This window comes from Bufo gargarizans, chromosome 8 (genome assembly GCF_014858855.1).
Source record: "Bufo gargarizans isolate SCDJY-AF-19 chromosome 8, ASM1485885v1, whole genome shotgun sequence".
Taxonomy (NCBI): domain Eukaryota; kingdom Metazoa; phylum Chordata; class Amphibia; order Anura; family Bufonidae; genus Bufo; species Bufo gargarizans.
In genome coordinates this window covers 106124736-106143037 of record NC_058087.1, presented here as the reverse complement: position 1 = coordinate 106143037, position 18302 = coordinate 106124736, and the positions used below count along the sequence as shown (strand labels likewise).

Sequence of the window (18302 nt, the reverse complement as noted above, 5' to 3'; positions counted from 1 at the left end):
TTGCCTCCTTTGCTGGCTTGATTTATTTTTCCATCAAATTATGCACTGCTCGTATCCAAGGGTTATGACCACCCTGCAGTTTAGTAGTGGTGGATGTGTTTGTAGACTATAAAAAAAGGCGCTGGCCTCTCTGGTGGCCAGGACTGTGGAAGCACACATAGTCTGGAGCTTCTTCCTGTTGTGTTCAAGCATGGCCACAGCTGCTGGACTGCGGGGAAGTCATAACTAGAGATGAGAAATTAGATTTGCACCAAATCCGAATTTCCTCACGCTTCATGGTGACAAATAGCATTTTTTCCTAAATTGGCTGCTGCACGTGTTAGGACATGGAGCAAAGAACTCTGGGAACAAGGGGCCACCAACAATGCCATGCATGCAGCCAACCAGCAGCCAGCCAGCTCCTTTAATGTCACAGCCCTATAGATAGCCTCTGCCATCTTGGATTCAGCCATTCAGGGAGAGATGTTAGCAGGAACTAGGGAAAGTGGTAGAAAAAACGTTAAAACTTTTTTTGGGCTGAATATAAGTCCAGGGAAAGATCATTAGAAGTGCAGGGAAAGGATAGGGAGGAATTATACACTATAAAAGGAGAACAGGTTCCAATAGGGGAGTGTACAGCCTGGGTAATAGGAGCAATACTATTACACCTTGCTGCACAAACTGGGAATCCAAATTGCCATTATACTGCTGCTTTTAGGTTTGCAATAGATGATACCTCTGTAATTCCAGCAAACCTTGCTTATTATTGGGGTGCAAGTGCTGTGTGATACAGCCATTAATAGGGTGTATTACTAGGAAATATTTGTACATCTTATTAGCCACCGTGCGGTGCAGTTTTAGGTTTTAAAGCCTTTTTTTGTGGTGTATTAGTGGGAAAAAAAGACTTGTTAGCCGTCTTGACCAGCAACCCAGAGGTGCCTGAATGGTTGACTCGGTCATCCACTTCGTCCCAACTGACATCAGAGTGTTTAGGGTAACTTCACCTACTCGGATGTGTGGCAGTTTTCTGTTAAGCCGCCGGAGAAGGTGAACATGGCCATTTGCTGAATCTTTGGGCAGAAGGTGAAGCGTGGCCAGGGTGCCAATGTTGGCACCACAGCCTTGCGTCAACATATGCAGCATCACTATACAGTGGCCTGGGAGAACTGTGGCTCCAATGTGGTGGTCCAGCCTGCTGCAGCAACCGACCGCTGCATCACCCAGTGGCACGCACCCGATTTTAGGCAGTCAAGGCTCCACCACCTTAGCTGAAAAGGAGTTGTCTGTCCTTCCCATCATCTGTGGGTCCTGATGCTCCTGCACCTCCTCGTCAGTCATTCCGTCAGCAATCGATCATTGAAGAAATTGCCAAGAGACAACAATATGCATGCACTCATCCAACAGTGCAGAAGCTGAACGTGTTCTTGGCCAAGTTGCTGGTGCTGCAGTCCCTCTATTTTCAAGTGGTGGACTCTGCACCTTTTAGAGAACTGATGGTTTGTGCTGAGCCGAGGTGGAGATTCCCAAGCCGTCATTTCTTTGCCAAAAAGGCAGTACCAACCCTGCACACAAATGTAGAACAGAAGGTGGGCCAGTCCTTGAGTCGGTGTCTGCCAAATTGCCCAGCAGCGCTGACATGTGGAGCTGTAACTACAGTCAAGGACAATATATGTCCACTGGGTAATTGTGGTCCCTGCCCAGCCACACCAGCAACTTGGCCAGATGACGCTGCTTCTGCCTCCACGTTCTCACGCCGCTGGTCCTGCGACAATGTCCGCCTCCTCATCCACCACCGTGTCCTCAGCCTCCACTGCAGGGAAAATTCACAGTGCTCCTCCAGCATGCCACATGTGCAGGGCATGGCAGTGTCACGCTGTTCTACACCTCGTTTGCCTGGGTGAACGGAGTCACACAGGGGAAGAACTGCTCCATGTACATCAAGAAATTGAATCCTGGCTTTCTCCGTGACAACTCAAAATCAGAACCATGTTGACCGACAACAAGAAGAACATGGTTTTGACGCTGCGTCAAGGAGGGCTGAGCCATATGCCCTGCATGGAGCACGTGTTCAATCTGATTGTCAAGCGATTCCTGAAGTCTTCCACCCATCTGCAAGACATCCTAAAAATGGCCAGGAAACTTGCATGCACTTCAGCCACTCGTACACTGCAAAGCACACCCTTCTTGAGCGGCAGAACGGCATCCCCCAACATAGGCTGATATGCGACGTTTCCAACCTCCATATGTTGGACCGACTATACGAACAGAGAAAGGCAATAAACGATTTCTTGATGATCCAAGCGGACAGGAGTACTTCCCTGTGCAACTTCGATGTCAGCCAGTGGCAGCTCATGCGCTACACCTGCCAATTGCTCAGGCCCTTTGAGAATGCAATGTTATTTGTCACTCGCCAGGACTACGGGATTAACAACATCATTCCACTGCTTCATATCCTAGAACAGATGCTGGTAAATCTGGCTGGTCAGGGGACTGGAGATGTGGTGCCTACATCTCCCGGCCACAGGAGCACTGTGGGGGCTGAACTGGAGGAGCAGGTGACAGGAGTGGAGAAGCAGGAGCAGCCGGAGGAGCAAGAGGGGGATGAGGAAGACAAGGCAGATGACTCCGGCACACCGTGGCAGTATGCAGTGGAGATGGAGGCAGAGAGTCCCTACGAGTCACTTGCGCAAATGGCCCGCTGCATGCTCACTTGCTTGAGTAGTGACAGCCGAATTGTCACCATTCGGCAGAGGGATGACTTCTGGCTCTCCACCTTGTTGGAATCTTGCTACCAGTCCAAAATGGGGGCCTTTTTTTACACCAGCTGAGAGGGAGGACAAACTGAACTACTATAGAGACATCCTATGTAGTCAGTTGGCTGCTGCCTATCTGTGCCGTCGTCCATCCTCTTGCAGGTCTGACCGGGGGGGCCCACTGCGCTCTCGTTCCACTGCCATGGCTGCTGTGTTGGGGTGGGGGGGTAAGAGCAGTACCAGCTCCATCAGCAGCAGCTATAGTCGATAATGAGCAGATTTCTTAAGCAGCCTAGTGAAGAAACTACTCACCAGCAGCAGCAGCTAGACCTGGAGCAGAACCTGCACCAGCAGGTGGTGGCATACTTGGACAGCACCATGCCACCCCACATTGAAGATCCGCTGGACTACTAGGCAGCTAAACTGGATTTGTGGCCGCAACTGGACAAGTTTGCCCTGGAAAACCTGTCCTGCCGGGCCAGTAGTGTGGCATCGGAGAGGTTAGTGCAGCGGGGGCCATAGTTACCCGAAGAAGAACTCGTCTGTCCACCCAAAATGTGGAGAGACTGACATTTGTCAAGATGAATCAGGCATGGATCAGCCAGGATTTCCACCCACAAATGCCTGATGCATCAGATTATATCATCCATGCTGCCTCACCCAAATCTTGACAAAAGAGACCGGTTTCTTCTGGCTACCTGCCTCAGCAACTATTCTGATGCTGCAACCCGCCTGATGCCACACATCTGATGCCAAGTGCTAATTCTTACACCCACCATCGTCAGCGAGTATTGTTATTGCCACCCTCCTCCCCACTCTGTCACTGGTCTACTCTGTGGCCTCCTCATGTTCAGGGCCGGACTGGGGATAAAAACCAGCCCTGGAAAAAGTTGCACACCAGCCCCACAGCGTTGCGTCAGTATTTACTTGTTTATAAAAGGGGAAAGCATTCATTTTAAAACACGTGTGTAAACACGAATATGAACTTTGCCCCACAATAGCTCTTTTGTAGAACCCCATTGTTCATACTACCGTTTTACTGGCTAGGGCAGCGCTAAATCCCGGCCATCAGTGACGGTGACGTCACTGGGCTTCCTGGCAGCCCCGTGGAGAGCCCCGGTACGTCACCAGATCTTCAAAAAATGCCATTGCCCTGCGCAATTTAGCGCAGGGCAAAGGAGAGCATCGGAGCATGAACTGCTGCGATTCTCAAGTCAGGGGGGCTGCCTGGGTGAAAATGGAGGTATGTCCGGGTTCAGCTCTGAACCCGAACAACCCCTTTAATTTATACTCAGATATAGTCCTCCTGTAAGTACCTGGCCTTCCCCCTCTTCCTCACCCCCCTTACCCTTCTGTCCCCCTTGAATGTATGTCAGCAGCAGCACCAGGAGAAGGACTGGAGCTGCAGGTTGCACAGGGACAAGTGAGTGACTGGCAACCTCTTCCTGCTGTCACAGAGTTGCTGGATTCTCCTGGAAAAGTTGTTGAAGTGCAGCTGCCTGGAGGTGGTGGGCTCCAAGCTTCTATGTATGAAGGCACAGTAGACTGCTGGGAGCTGCCTGTGTGGAGGCTGAGCAGCCTGCTGGATGTAGAGCTGTGTGATCACTGTACAGAGAGCAGCAAGGGACTCTCCAGGAGTGGCATCGGCTGGGCAGATCCGCTTCTAGGATGTGGGCTCCATGGGCACTCTGTAACTCCAGTAGAGGGGACGGGCTGCTTCTCCTGGGCAGCAGTGACACTGGCAGGGGCAGCGGTGTGGGACCGGGAGGGGGCTTGCAGGAGAGCCGCCGGGGGAAGCAGGGAGCTTGCATGAGCTTATTGGGGAAGCCGCTGTTGTACAACAGCAGCCAGAGCTGCCGGAGGAACGTGAAGTATCGGAGGCTGCATAACTATCTGTGCAACGTGCTGGAGAGACCCCGGGGCTGGGCATTCATCTACCACATCTTTGTGTGAGTACCGGACACCGTGCTGCTGTGTATAATGCACCGCCACTCGCCACATGTGGGCATGGCCCTGGCATCCAATACATATCAGGGAAAGCTATACTGTGCATTTATAATGTGTGCAGGGTGCCAGGGAGGTTCAGCAGTGTCTGTCACTTGGAGATGTCAGGGGCAGAGCTCCTGGAGACACGACGTATCCTCATCCACACACTCTTCTGTGCCATTCCTCTGCTCTGTCACATGAAGCCACATATTCTTCTCCAAAGTAGAAAGCCCTCCTCAGTCAATCTGATTCCCTGCCCTCTGTGGAGGCACCATGCCCAGCAGATCCTTTGTACAGCACAGTGACACCAGGTTACACATCAAGATGTTCTCCACTCCCAGCCCCTGACAACCTGTGTGACAACCTTTCACAAAGTGCTACCTCCAGCCAGAGCCCTGCTGTTAACTGCCCCCAATCTCCTTGCTGTGATGCATAAAGAAGCATGTGAGGGTTACAGAGTGCCCATGGAGCCCACATCCTAGAAGCAGATCTGCCAAGCTGATGCCACTCCTGGAGAGTCCTGTAAACTGGAGACTGTATGGAAACTAATAGTATACACTACATAACCCTGACAGCCTGCACAGTCACATGTGGGCACAGCCCTGGCATCCAATACATGTCACAGAGAGCTACACTGTGCAGTATAGCTTATAATGCACAGTATAGCTCTCTGTGATATGTATTGGATGCCAGGGCTGTGCCCACATGTGACTGTGCAGGCTGTCAGGGTTATGTAGTGTATATTAGTGTACATACAGTCTTATCATTTATAAGACTGTATGTAAATAATATACACTACATAACCCTGACAGTCTGCACAGCCTGGCCCCTTCTTACCCCCAGTATTTGCGGCTCCTCAAGTCCTCTCAGGGCTGTTTACATCAGGTCGGGCTCTGCTTCCGGTCTGCGGCCTGGGCCCAGCATATTGAATCTGGAGGTGAGGCGGCGGGAGCCACTTGCAGGAAGAGAGGGGCGGCCACACACAGGACAGCCAGCCAGGCCGGGCCAGGAGGATCACGGGCTGCCGCTCACAGTGACACCAGGTGGTCGGAGGGAGCAGTGCCGCTCCCACGGAGGCTGGCCGGCCGGCCTGCTCAGCTCCACCCAACGGCCACCACTACATGAGAGCTTTCGGATTTGGGGCACCGGCCGCCGAAAAAGTGCAGGCATATCTTAAAGCGGCCCCAGGGCCGGCAGCCTACCGGGAAATTTCCCGGTATCCCGGTAGGCCAGTCCGGCCCTGCTCATGTTGCTGCCATTTCACCACTCTGTGGTCTCCTCATGCTGCTGCCAAATCATCACTCTGTGGTCTCCTCATGCTGCTGCTGCTGCCACCTCCACACTCTGGCTTTGTGCCACTCTGTGGCCTCCTCTTGCTGCTGCCACCTCCATACTATTTCACCTTGCCAGTCTGTGGCCTCCTTATGCTGCTGCTGCCACCTACACACTCTGTGGTCTCTTTATGCTGCTGCCACCTCCACACTATGTCACCTAGCCAGTCTGTGGTCTCCTCATGCTGTTGCCACTTCACCACTATGTGGTCTCCTCTTGCTGCTGCCACTTCACCACTCTGTGGTCTCCTCATGCTGCTGCCGCCGCCACACTACTATGTCACTGGGCGACTCCGTGGACTTCTCATGCTGTTCCCACCCTCCCCACTCCATGACTGGGCCATTACTTTGCTTTTTGGCCTGCTTGACATCAATATTTATTTGACCCTTCTTCTGATCCGTCAGAAAGAAGGAAAAATGAGACGCACAACGGATCCTGTCTATGTAGCAGCTGTAAGGCCTGTATGGTCCCATCAGAATTGGCTTATGATTTGGTAGTCAAAAGCAGGAGTAGATAAAAAAACACAGAAGACACGCAAATATTCCATTCACATCTCATCTCTGTTTTAGATCTACACCTGTCTTTTTTGGCTGCAGCAATACTAATGGATTATTGACCAAATGCTGACTGAGTGAAGGCGGGATCCGTTTTTGGGTGTTATTGTTCTGATAGATCAGAGAAAGGGTAAAATAATTCAGTGACGTCAACACAAACTTACTGCTGACACCCTCTCCACTCTGTCGGGGGGCTCTACTTGTATAAGCGTTTAATAGTACAGGTTCTGTAGACATCTATGTGGAATCAGCTGACGATGGTGTAAAAGGAGTGCGCTTCTTCTTAAAGCCAACATTGACCTGTAAGGCTCAGTTCACACATGAGTTATTTGGTCAGTCTGGGCCCCGTAACTGCCCAAATAAGTGAAGTGTGCAGTGATTCTAAGAGCGATGCCTATCATCTGCGTGTCATACTGACTGACAGTATAATTTCACTACCACAGCAGACTCCTTATGCGTGTTACTGCAAGGCACTGTGTTCTACACCACTATACAGGCTCTCTGCAGGAAAAAAAACAGTTTTTTAACGCGATTCAGCACGAATAAATTCGGATCGAATAGCCTATTTATACACTGTCTACAGGATTCATAAATATACACCCACTGTCTCAGTTATCTGGGACAACTAAGGCTACTTTCACACTGGCGTTCAGTGCGGATCCGTCTTCTATCTGCACAGACGGATCCACACTGCTAATGCAAACGCTTTTGCATTATTCATTCAAAAAAAAGTCTAAGTCAAAACGGATCTGTCTTGACTTACATTGAAAGTCAATGGGGGACGGATCAGTTTTCAATTGCACCATATTGTGTCAGTGAAAAACTGATCTGTCCCCATTGACTTACATTGTAAAGCCAGGACGGATCCGTTTGGCTCCGCATAGTTAGATGGTCACCATTACGCTGCAAGCTGCGTTTTAGTGACCGTCTAAAAAGCGCAATGAAGACCAAACGCAGCCAAATTGATGCATTCTGAATGGATCCTTATCCAGTCAGAATGCATTGGGGCTGAGCTGATCTGTTTTGGGCTGCTTTTGAGAGCCCTGAAACAGATCTCACAAGCGGACCCAGAAACGCCAGTGTGAAAGTAGCCCAATCTAACTTCACCTTTCAGAAGTTCAATATTTTTGTGGCTTATCAACAAATCACACTATTGTAAGTTTAAATTATATTATAAATCACTAATGTTAACAGTATTTTATTATTGTTCCTTTTTCTTCATGTACTTTTACCTATAGAAACCCCACATGGCCATGCCCCTCACATACAGTGTATCTTCCTGTACTTTGGTTTTGGGCGGGACATTACATAAATCCTTTATCCAAATCCTGTACGTTAATTACCCAGTCATCATTCAATCATGTCTCAGTTACTCCCACTATATGATGTTTTTCCTCCGACATTACAAATTCCAATTCAGGTTTTTTTTTGTTAGCTTTTTAGCAATTTTTTAATTAATTAATTATCCTACCCCCAGCTTCATTTATAAATCTCACTATCTTGTCCTCTACATGTGTAGTTGCCTTTAAACTAATTTAAACTGTTCTCTGACCTTCTAGCCATGCTTTCTACAAGCACAACTGTCAGATGAAGTTTTTTGTTGCAAAAGTGCTACCCCTGAACTGACATCACCATCATATGCTAACTTGTTGTCTTGTGCTAGAGCAGGACTAGCTTTCCTGACACTCTTCCCTCCATTCTCATCCAGCTAGTGGAATTATTTTACCTTACCTTTATGCTACCATTCTTCCCTTTATCTGCTTTCCATGCCATCAATTAATAGCATAACTTTTTTTTTATTTTCCTATAAATGTAGCCGTATGATGGCTATTTTTTGCAAGGTGATTTGTTTTCTTCAGTGGCATTTTAGGTTACAGAAAATGCATTGACTAGTTTTTATATTGTATGGGGTGATGAATAGTAAATAATCTATTGTAATGCTTTAACATTGTGTAGCGCTGACTGGGAATCTATTTGGTTATAGCAGATCTTGGGGCCTTTACCAGAATCTTGGCTGCCATGGTTATTGTTACTCTGTGATCACTCAGGAATGGCACCAAGGGCTTACACAATCAACATCAGTTTTTTGCACCAATCCCAGGTGAAAATATGGCTGGCTATCACAGAAGCCCTTTCGCGAGTAAATTAACGGATCACTCAAGGGTTCCAAATCATACTGTGCATTTGGACGCAGCCATACATCAAAATGACCTTATTATCTCACCAGGCAATCATTACGCCATTGTCTGTGCAGAGTTGTGGTGGAGGACAAAACAAAGACATATCCATATCATCTGTTAAGTTTTGTAGCACTTTGCGAATGTATCCATTGCTGGCAACTCCTCCAGATACAACCTAAAATAATAAAACACAGTTATATTTCCTTTTGCCAAAGTCACACTTTTTAAAGGGGTTGTCTAATCATGGACAATAAGGGAATATCGCTAGGATATGCACCCATTGTGTCATAGGTGCGGGTCCCATCGTTGGGACCCGCACCTATATCGAGAACGGAGCCCCGCAAGTGAAGGAGGGCGAACTGCGCATGCGCAGCCGCCCTCCATTCATTTTCTATGGGGCCAGCGAAAATAGCTTGGCTATTTCCGTCGGCCACATAGAAATGAATGGGAGCAGGAGCCGCGCATGCGTGGTACACTCCCATTGACTTCTATGGGGAGCCGACTTGGTAGTGGCCGGACCAGAGTCCTCCAGCCACCACCTTGCGGGGCTCCGTTCTCAATATAGGTGCAGACCTGCACCTGTAAGACAATGGGGGCATATCCTAGCGATATGCCCCCCATTGTCTATGATGAGACAACCCCTTTAAATACACCTACAAACCATCAATTTCAAATCAATCTATTTATATTTGTTTATTAGTCACTTTCATTTAACTTTCATTGTGAGAACTTTCAGTGGCCAGAATCACTATTGCAACCCAGGCTGCAGAGTAATAAAGTGTAGTTATTTTATGGGATTTTAGCAATCCATATATTGACTGGTAAATGGTTTTACAAGTACAGCCAATAGAAAAAATTACACCCTCTCTGCTCCTGATACTACGCCAGGAATAACCACCCAGATTTCTCCAGACTTTCAAGGAAACTATCAGGTACTGAAATCCCTAATCACCTGAACGGTACCAAGATTGTTATGTGAACTCACTAAGGCCCCTTTCACACGGGCGAGTATTCAGAGCGGGTGCGTTGAGCGAGTTGAACGCATTGCACCCGCACTGAATACCGACCCATTCATTTCTATGGGGCTGTTCACATGAGCGGTGATTTTCACGCATCACTTGTGCGTTGCGTGAAAATCGCAGCATGCTCCTCTATAGAAGTGAATGGGGTTGTGTGAAAATCACAAGCATCCGCAAGCAAGTGCGGATGCGGTGCGATTTTCACGCACGGTTGCTAGGAAACGATCGGGATGGAGACCCGATCATTATTATTTTCCCTTATATGGTTATAAGGGAAAATAATAGCATTCGGAATATAGAATGCATAGTAAAATAGCGCTGGAGGGGTTAAATATAATTAAAAAAATAATTTAACTCACCTTAGTCCACTTGATCGCGCTGCCCGGCATCTCGTCTGTCTCCTTTGGTGAACAGGACCTGTGGTGACGTCACTCCGGTCATCACATGTTCCATCACATGATCTTTTACCATGGTGATGGATCATGTGATGACCGGAGTGATGTCACCACAGGTCCTGTTCCTGCAATGAATGCTCACCACAGGTTCTGTTCAGCAAAGGAGACAGAAGAGATGCCGGGCTACGCGATCAAGTGGACTAATGTGAGTTAAATTATTTATATTTTTGTTTTTAACCCCTCCAGCGCTATTTTACTAAGCATTCTGTATTGAGGATGCTATTATTTTCCCTTATAACCATGTTATAAGGGAAAATAATACAATCTACAGAACACCGATCCCAGACCCGAGCTTCTGTGAAGAAGTTCTCACGCGAGTGCAAAACGCATTACAATGTTTTGCACTCGCACGGAAAAATCGCAAGTGTTCCCACAACGCACCCGCACATTTTCCCGCAACGCCCGTCTGAAAGAGGCCTAAGAGTTCAAGAGGGGCACGGATGTTTTTCTGGAGTGTAATAATATTACAGGTAATAGTTACTAATTACTAATTGCCTGATTGGAGCCAGGAAGTAAGTTTTTCCCCTAAAATAAGGAAAATTGGCTAAGGGTTTTTTCCTTCCTCCGGATCAACTTTACAGAATAACAGGCTGAAATGGATGAACGTATGTCTTTTCTCAGCTTTAAAAACTATGGAGGTCATTTATGACCAGATATACGCCAATTTTGTGGCATAGCTTCTGTCCCACACCACAGTGTGGCAGAATATGAACTTATTCGCTGCTCACGCCAGGACAAAAAAAGTGGCTGTGGCATGGGCGTGCCCGCAGGCCCATCTCGTTTATGATTTTCTACGCCTGGTTTAGGTGTAGAAAATTGTCTAAATGTAAGACAGGAAGAAAGTGAGTGGCAAGGCATAGAGTTCTTTCTCGTCAAACAGCTGACCGGCTGAGGTGTCAGGAGATGGCCTTTAATAAGTTAGTTGCATCTCTGGCAGTCCATGCACCATAAACTGAAGTCTACACCAGCTACAGGCTGGCGTAAAATTCAGCTATAACTTACGCCAGTCTCTAGTGTAAGTTATAGAAAGTCCAGTGGGCTGTGTGAAGCCACGCCACTTTTGTGCCACTTTAGAAAAGTGTCGATGAGCTCAGAAAGTTGCCATGCCAAAGACATACTGATAGGGAACTTAGATTGTGAGCCCCATTAGGGACAACTTGTTGTTAATGCCTGTAAAGTGCTGTGGAATATAAGTGCTTAAAATAAAATTATTTACAACTTTTTTACTCCACAATAGTGGCGTAAATATTTTTGTAAATATCCCTCCATGTAGTTAATAATAACAGTGGCTGTAAACTAGAATATTTAAATCAGCATTGATGTTCTACTGCTTGTTTGCTAATGCCCTGCTATTTGTGGTCTCTATATGGCTATTAATACAAAACAACTAACAAGTTATACGATACGATACACTTTATTGTTCCAGAGAGAAATTTCAGTATCACAGCAGCACAATATGGACATGGATCACAGTAAACAATTGACAGTATATTCCCATACATTACTATTCATGACAGGCCAGTACAATACACCATTGGTATAACAATAATACAACACAGTCACCTGAAGGATTTCACACTGAGGAAGTTGTCAGGGGCGGACACAGACAGCTGAGGGCCCCTGTGCAAAGAATGTGCCTGGGCCTACCCCCCCCCCTCCACAAACCACACATACAGGCGTAAATATATACAATAGATACAGTGACCCCTTTAAGGCTACACAGTGCTTTTGGCCAACAATGTGTCGTGCAACCAAGGATCACAGCAGACACAATGCTGCAACGCATTGAGTTAAAATGAGTGGGGTCGCATTGTGAACTTGAAGTTTCTTAAAATCACAATTGAAAAGTTGCAAGAAATTCATCAGGTTGGATTTTTTTGTGACCGTCAGGTCAAGCCCTCATTTACATTTTCTAGTTGTGATGTATCGCAGTATCGCTGCAATCTTTGGAGACTGGCCATGTGCGTCCTATGATAGAAAATGCCTATTCTTGTCTGTAATTGAAGACAAAAATAGGACATGTCTTATCGTTTTTGTGGGGCTGCGGAAAGGACATGGATGTGGACAACACCATGTTGTGTTGATGTGTGATGCACGCATCTTCTGCGTACCCGTTGAAATGATTGGATCCACACCCATTCTGCAAAATTGCAGAACAGATACCTTAGACTCCTTCATACGGCCATCTGAATGAGCTCTAACACACATACTGGACTTTCATACATGCAACCGCTTTTTCACACATCCTCACACATGCAGGCACTGTCTCACACACACACACACACACACACACTGTCAAATATGCAGGCGCGCACACACACACTTGTACACATGCAGGCACTATCACACACTCACTGTTACACATGCAGGCACTGTCACATACACACGGTCATACATCCTCACACATGCAGGCACTATCACACACTCACTGTTACACATGCAGGCACTGTCACATACACACGGTCATACATCCTCACACATGCAGGCACTCACATACACCATTTGTACACATGCAGGCACTGTCACATACACACGGTCATACATCCTCACACATGCAGGCACTCCCACATACACCGTTTGTACACATGCAGGCACTGTCACATACACACGGTCATACATCCTCACACATGCAGGCACTGTCACATACACACTTGTAAACATGCAGGCACTGTCACATACACACACTGTCATACATGCAGGAACTATTTTACACTACATTACATACAGATCCCTTCCTCACCTCCTCGCTGTATTGCTGTTTCTCGTGTCCTCAGCCAGGCTCCTCCCCCTTCTTGCAGCAGGGCTCGGTCTCCACACAGCAGCAGTGGGTCCTTCCTTTCTTCCTCACTGATTAGCAGTGCTGGCCCATTGGAGGACTTTGTACAAATCAGACCCTGTGGACACAGCCTTACTGACAAGGAGTGCTGATTACAGTAAAACCTGTCAGTCCCTGAGCAGCACATTATCTTTCAGTCTAAAGATCAGGAAGGGGCCCCACTCACCAGTGGACCAGTCCAAGCTGTATGGCCCCCCCCCCCCCCCGCACGCTGGGCACCTGAACCAGCTGCACAGGCGGTATGTCCCCCCAATGGTAGTTGTTATACATTCCCTCAGCAGTCGGCAGAAATTATTTCCTGTATCATTCTTTTGTATACCTTATTAGGATTAGATGGTTACTGAAGGTGGTCCTTTGCCCCATAAACAGCTCATATAATGGGTGTGCATTATTGTTCATAAATCGCCATACACTTATGGACCAACAGTATCCAATAAAACACACACAGTTGTATGCTTATAAAGACTATCTGTGTGTAACTCTGAGGTGAAAAGCCAAGATCAATGTACAGTATCTCACAAAAGCGAGTACACCCTTTACATTTTTGTAAATATTTTATTATATCTCGTCATGGTACAACACTGAAGATATGACATTATTTACAAATAGTCATTTAGACTAGTAGTTGCCTTGTTTAAGGGCTCTTTCACACTTGCGTTCTTTTCTTCCGGCATAGAGTTCCGTCGTCGGGGCTCTATGCTGGAAGAATCCTGATCAGTTTTATCCTAATGCTTTCTGAATGGAGAGAAATCCGTTCAGGATGCATCAGGATGTCTTCAGTTCAGGACCGGAACTTTTATGGCCGGAGAAAATACCGCAGCATGCTGCGCTTTTTGCTCCGGCCAAAAATCCTGAACACTTGCCGCAAGGCCGGATCTGGAATTAATGCCCATTGAAAGGCATTAATCCGGATCCGGCCTTAAGCTAAACGTCGTTTTGGCGCATTACCGGATCAGACGGTTAGCTTTTTCTGAATAGCGTCCTGGTAGCCATGGTAACCAAAGTCCTGTTTGCCATGGTAAAGTGTAGTGGGGAGCAGGAAGAGCAGCATACTTACCGTCCGTGCGGCTCCCGGGGCGCTCCAGAGTGACGTCAGGGCGCCCCACGCGCATGGATGACGTGATCGCATGGACACGTCATCCATGCGCATGGGGCGCTCTGACGTCATTCTGGAGCGCCCCGGGAGCCGCACGGACTGTAAGTATGCTGCTCCCCACTACTACTATGGCAACCAGGAGTTGGCTGCCATAGTAACACTGAACGCATTTTGAAGACGGATCCGTCTTCAAATGCTTTCAGTTCACTTGCGTTTTTCCGGATCCGGCGTGTAATTCCAGCAAGTGGAGTACACGCCGTATCCGGACAATGCAAGTGTGAAAGAGGCCTTAGATATACATCTTGATGGTTAGTATAAAAATGTAGCTTTTAATGGATAGTAAGTAAAATGTCTTTTTAAGCCAAATAAAGAACTTTAACCACTTCAGCCCCGCTAGCTGAAACCCCCTTCATGACCAGAGCACTTTTTACACTTCGGCACTACACTCCTTTCACCGTTTATCGCTCGGTCATGCAACTTACCACCCAAAATAATTTTACCTCCTTTTCTTCTCACTAATAGAGCTTTCATTTGGTGGTATTTTATTGCTGCTGACATTTTTACTTTTTTTGTTATTAATCAAAATGTAACGATTTTTTTGCAAAAAAATGACATTTTTCACTTTCAGCTGTAAAATTTTGCAAAAAAAAACGACATCCATATATAAATTTTTCGACAAATGTATTGTTCTACATGTCTTTGATAAAAAAAATATGTTTGGGCAAAAAAAAAAAAAAATGGTTTGGGTAAATGTTATAGCGTTTACACACTATGGTACAAAAATGTGAATTTCCGCTTTTTGAAGCAGCTCTGACTTTCTGAGCACCTGTCATGATTCCTGAGGTTCTACAATGCCCAAACAGTAGAAAAACCCCACAAATGACCCCATTTCGGAAAGTAGACACCCTAAGGTATTCGCTGATGGGCATAGTGAGTTCATAGAACTTTTTATTTTTTGTCACAAGTTAGCGGAAAATTATGATTTTTTCATTTTTTTCTTACAAAGTCTCATATTCCACTAACTTGCGACAAAAAAAAAATAATTCAAGGAACTCACCATGCCCCTCACAGAATACCTTGGGGTGTCTTCTTTCCAAAATGGGGTCACTTGTGGCGTAGTTATACTGCCCTGGCAATTTAGGGGCCCATATGTGTGAGAAGCACTTTGCAATCAAAATCTGTAAAAAATGACCGGTGAAATCCGAAAGGTGCACTTTGGAATATGTGCCCCTTTGCCCACCTTGGCATCAAAAAAGTGTCACACATCTGGTATCGCCGTACTCAGGAGAAGTTGGGGAATGTGTTTTGGGGTGTCATTTTACATATACCCATGCTGGGTGAGAGAAATATCTTGACAAAAGACAACTTTTCCCATTTTTTTATACAAAGTTGGCATTTGACCAAGATATTTTTCTCACCCAGCATGGGTATATGTAAAATGACACCCCAAAACACATTCCCCAACTTCTCCTGAGTACGGCGATACCAGATGTGTCACACTTTTTTTGCTGCCAAGGTGGGCAAAGGGGCACATATTCCAAAGTGCACCTTTCAGATTTTGCAGGCCATTTTTTTTTTACACATTTTGATTGCAAAGTACTTCTCACACATTTGGGCCCCTAAATTGCCAGGGCAGTATAACTACCCCACAAGTGACCCCATTTTGGAAAGAAGACACCCCAAGGTATGCCGTGAGGGGCACAGCGAGTTCCTAGAATTTTATTTTTTCTGTCACAAGTTAGCGGAAAATGATGATTTTTTTTTTCTCTTTTTTCCTTAAAAAGTCTCATATTCTACTAACTTGCGACAAAAAATAAAAAATTCTAGGAACTCGCCATGCCCCTCACGGAATACCTTGGGGTGTCTTCTTTCCAAAATGGGCTCACTTGTGGCGTAGTTATACTGCCCTGGCAATTTAGGGGCCCAAATGTGTGAGAAGTACTTTGCAATCAAAATGTGTAAAAAATGGCCTGCGAAATCCGAAAGGTGCACTTTGGAATATGTGCCCCTTTGCCCACCTTGGCTGCAAAAAAGTGTCACACATCTGGTATCGCCGTACTCAGGAGAAGTTGGGGAATGAGTTTTGGGGTGTCATTTTACATATACCCAAGCTGGGTGAGAGAAATATCCTGGAAAAAGACAACTTTTCCAATTTTTTTATACAAAGTTGGCATTTGACCAAGATGTTTATCTCACCCAGCATGGGTATATGTAAAATGACACCCCAAAACACATTCCCCAACTTCTCCTGAGTACGGCGATACCAGATGTGTGACACTTTTTTGCAGCCTAGATGCGCAAAGGTGCCCAAATTCCTTTTAGGAGGGCATTTTTAGACATTTGGATCCCAGACTTCTTCTCACGCTTTAGGGCCCCTAAAAAGCCAGGGCAGTATAAATACCCCACATGTGACCCCACTTTGGAAAGAAGACACCCCAAGGTATCCAATGAGGGGCCTGGCAAGTTCAGAGAAAATTTTTTTTTTCGCATAAGTTAGCGGAAATTGATTTTTTTTTGTTTTTTCTCACAAAGTCTCACTTTCCGCTAACTTGGGACAAAAATTTAAATCTTTCATGGACTCAATATGCCCCTCAGCATATACCTTGGGGTGTCTTCTTTCCAAAATGGGGTCAGTTGTGGGGTGTTTGTACTGCCCTGGCATTTGAGGGTCTCCGCAATCATTACATGTATGGCCAGCATTAGGAGTTTCTGCTATTCTCCTTATATTGAGCATACAGGTAATGAGATTTTTTTTTTCCGTTCAGCCTCTGGGCTAAAAGAAAAAAATTAACGGCACAGATTTCTTCATTCGCATCTATCAATGAGGATGAAAAAATCTCTGCCAAAAAAAAAAAAGGAGGGGAAAGGCGTCTGCCAGGACATAGGAGCTCCGCCCAACATCCATACCCACTTAGCTCGTATGCCCTGGCAAACCAGATTTCTCCATTCACATCAATCGATGTGGATGAATAAATCATTGCCAGGATTTTTTTATATTTTTTATATATATACAAAGTGTTTGCCAAAGCATAGGAACGCCGCCTCCTCCTCAGCTCGTATGCCTCGGCAAACGTATCTGTTACTGCAGAGGAGAAAATCTCGTCTTGCAGCGCCGCATACACCAACTTGCGTGTAATCTGACACCCAGCGCAATGCTTCTGTCAGAATGCACATCAGTGCTGCAGCTAGTAGATCGGTTGGTCCACCTGGAAGGTAAAAAAAGAAAAAAAATGAAAAAACCAGGCCGCAAAGCAATAATTTTATTAACTTTGGAACAGAACATGTAAACTTTAACTTTTTGAACTAAACATTAACGTGTTTGCTTACTGGTGTTTTTTTTTTTTTTGTTTTTTTTACCTTTATAGAACAAACCTCTCCTTCCCCATGGATCAATGTGCAAAGCGCAAATCGCCCAAAGATGTGGCGAAGTGCGTTATGCACTTTGTCCCAGGTGAAAGGAGACGTTTGCAGCAGCAGTGAGTGAATGGGCCCTAATAGCCCTGTGTGCCTGTCCTGGTGAGATGATCCCTATGCTAGGTGTACCTGTGTGTGGTACTTCCGGAAACACTCCCCTAAGCATAGGGCAGGGTGGTCAGGACAGTTAGGACAGAAATAGCGGGTGTCACGCCTTATTCCACTCCTGCTACAGACACGACATCTTTTTCGGGGTGACGGGTGGGTTGAGGTACCAGCAACGACATTGGGGAAATGTCGCTCGTGTAGACGGCTAACTACACTGGTGGATGGGGCTACGGAACCTCCTGGGTACAGGAGGTTCTCGATGATCTCTTCCTGAAATTTGAGGAAGGATCCAGTTCTCCCAGCCTTACTGTAGAGAACAAAACTATTATACAGAGCCAATTGAATTAAATATACAGACACCTTCTTATACCAGCGTCTGGTTCTGCGGGAAACTAAATACGGAGACAACATCTGGTCATTGAAGTCCACCCCTCCCATGTGAAGGTTATAGTCGTGGACTGAGAGGGGCTTTTCAATGACACGGGTTGCTCGCTCAATTTGGATTGTCGTGTCTGCGTGAATGGAGGAGAGCATGTAAACGTCACGCTTGTCTCTCCATTTCACCGCGAGCAGTTCTTCGTTACACAGTG

At 46.3% G+C, this 18302-nt stretch overlaps 1 protein-coding gene across 1 annotated transcript in view; it reads right to left on the bottom strand.

Annotated features, from left to right (window-relative positions):
- OSGEPL1 (O-sialoglycoprotein endopeptidase like 1) overlaps positions 1–18302 on the bottom strand; it is a 505200-nt gene that overhangs the window by 66262 nt on the left and 420636 nt on the right. Inside the window, exon 6 of the mRNA XM_044302718.1 lies at positions 8829–8959. Coding sequence (XP_044158653.1) covers positions 8829–8959 — 131 coding nt within the window. The remainder of the gene's footprint in view (positions 1–8828; positions 8960–18302) is intronic.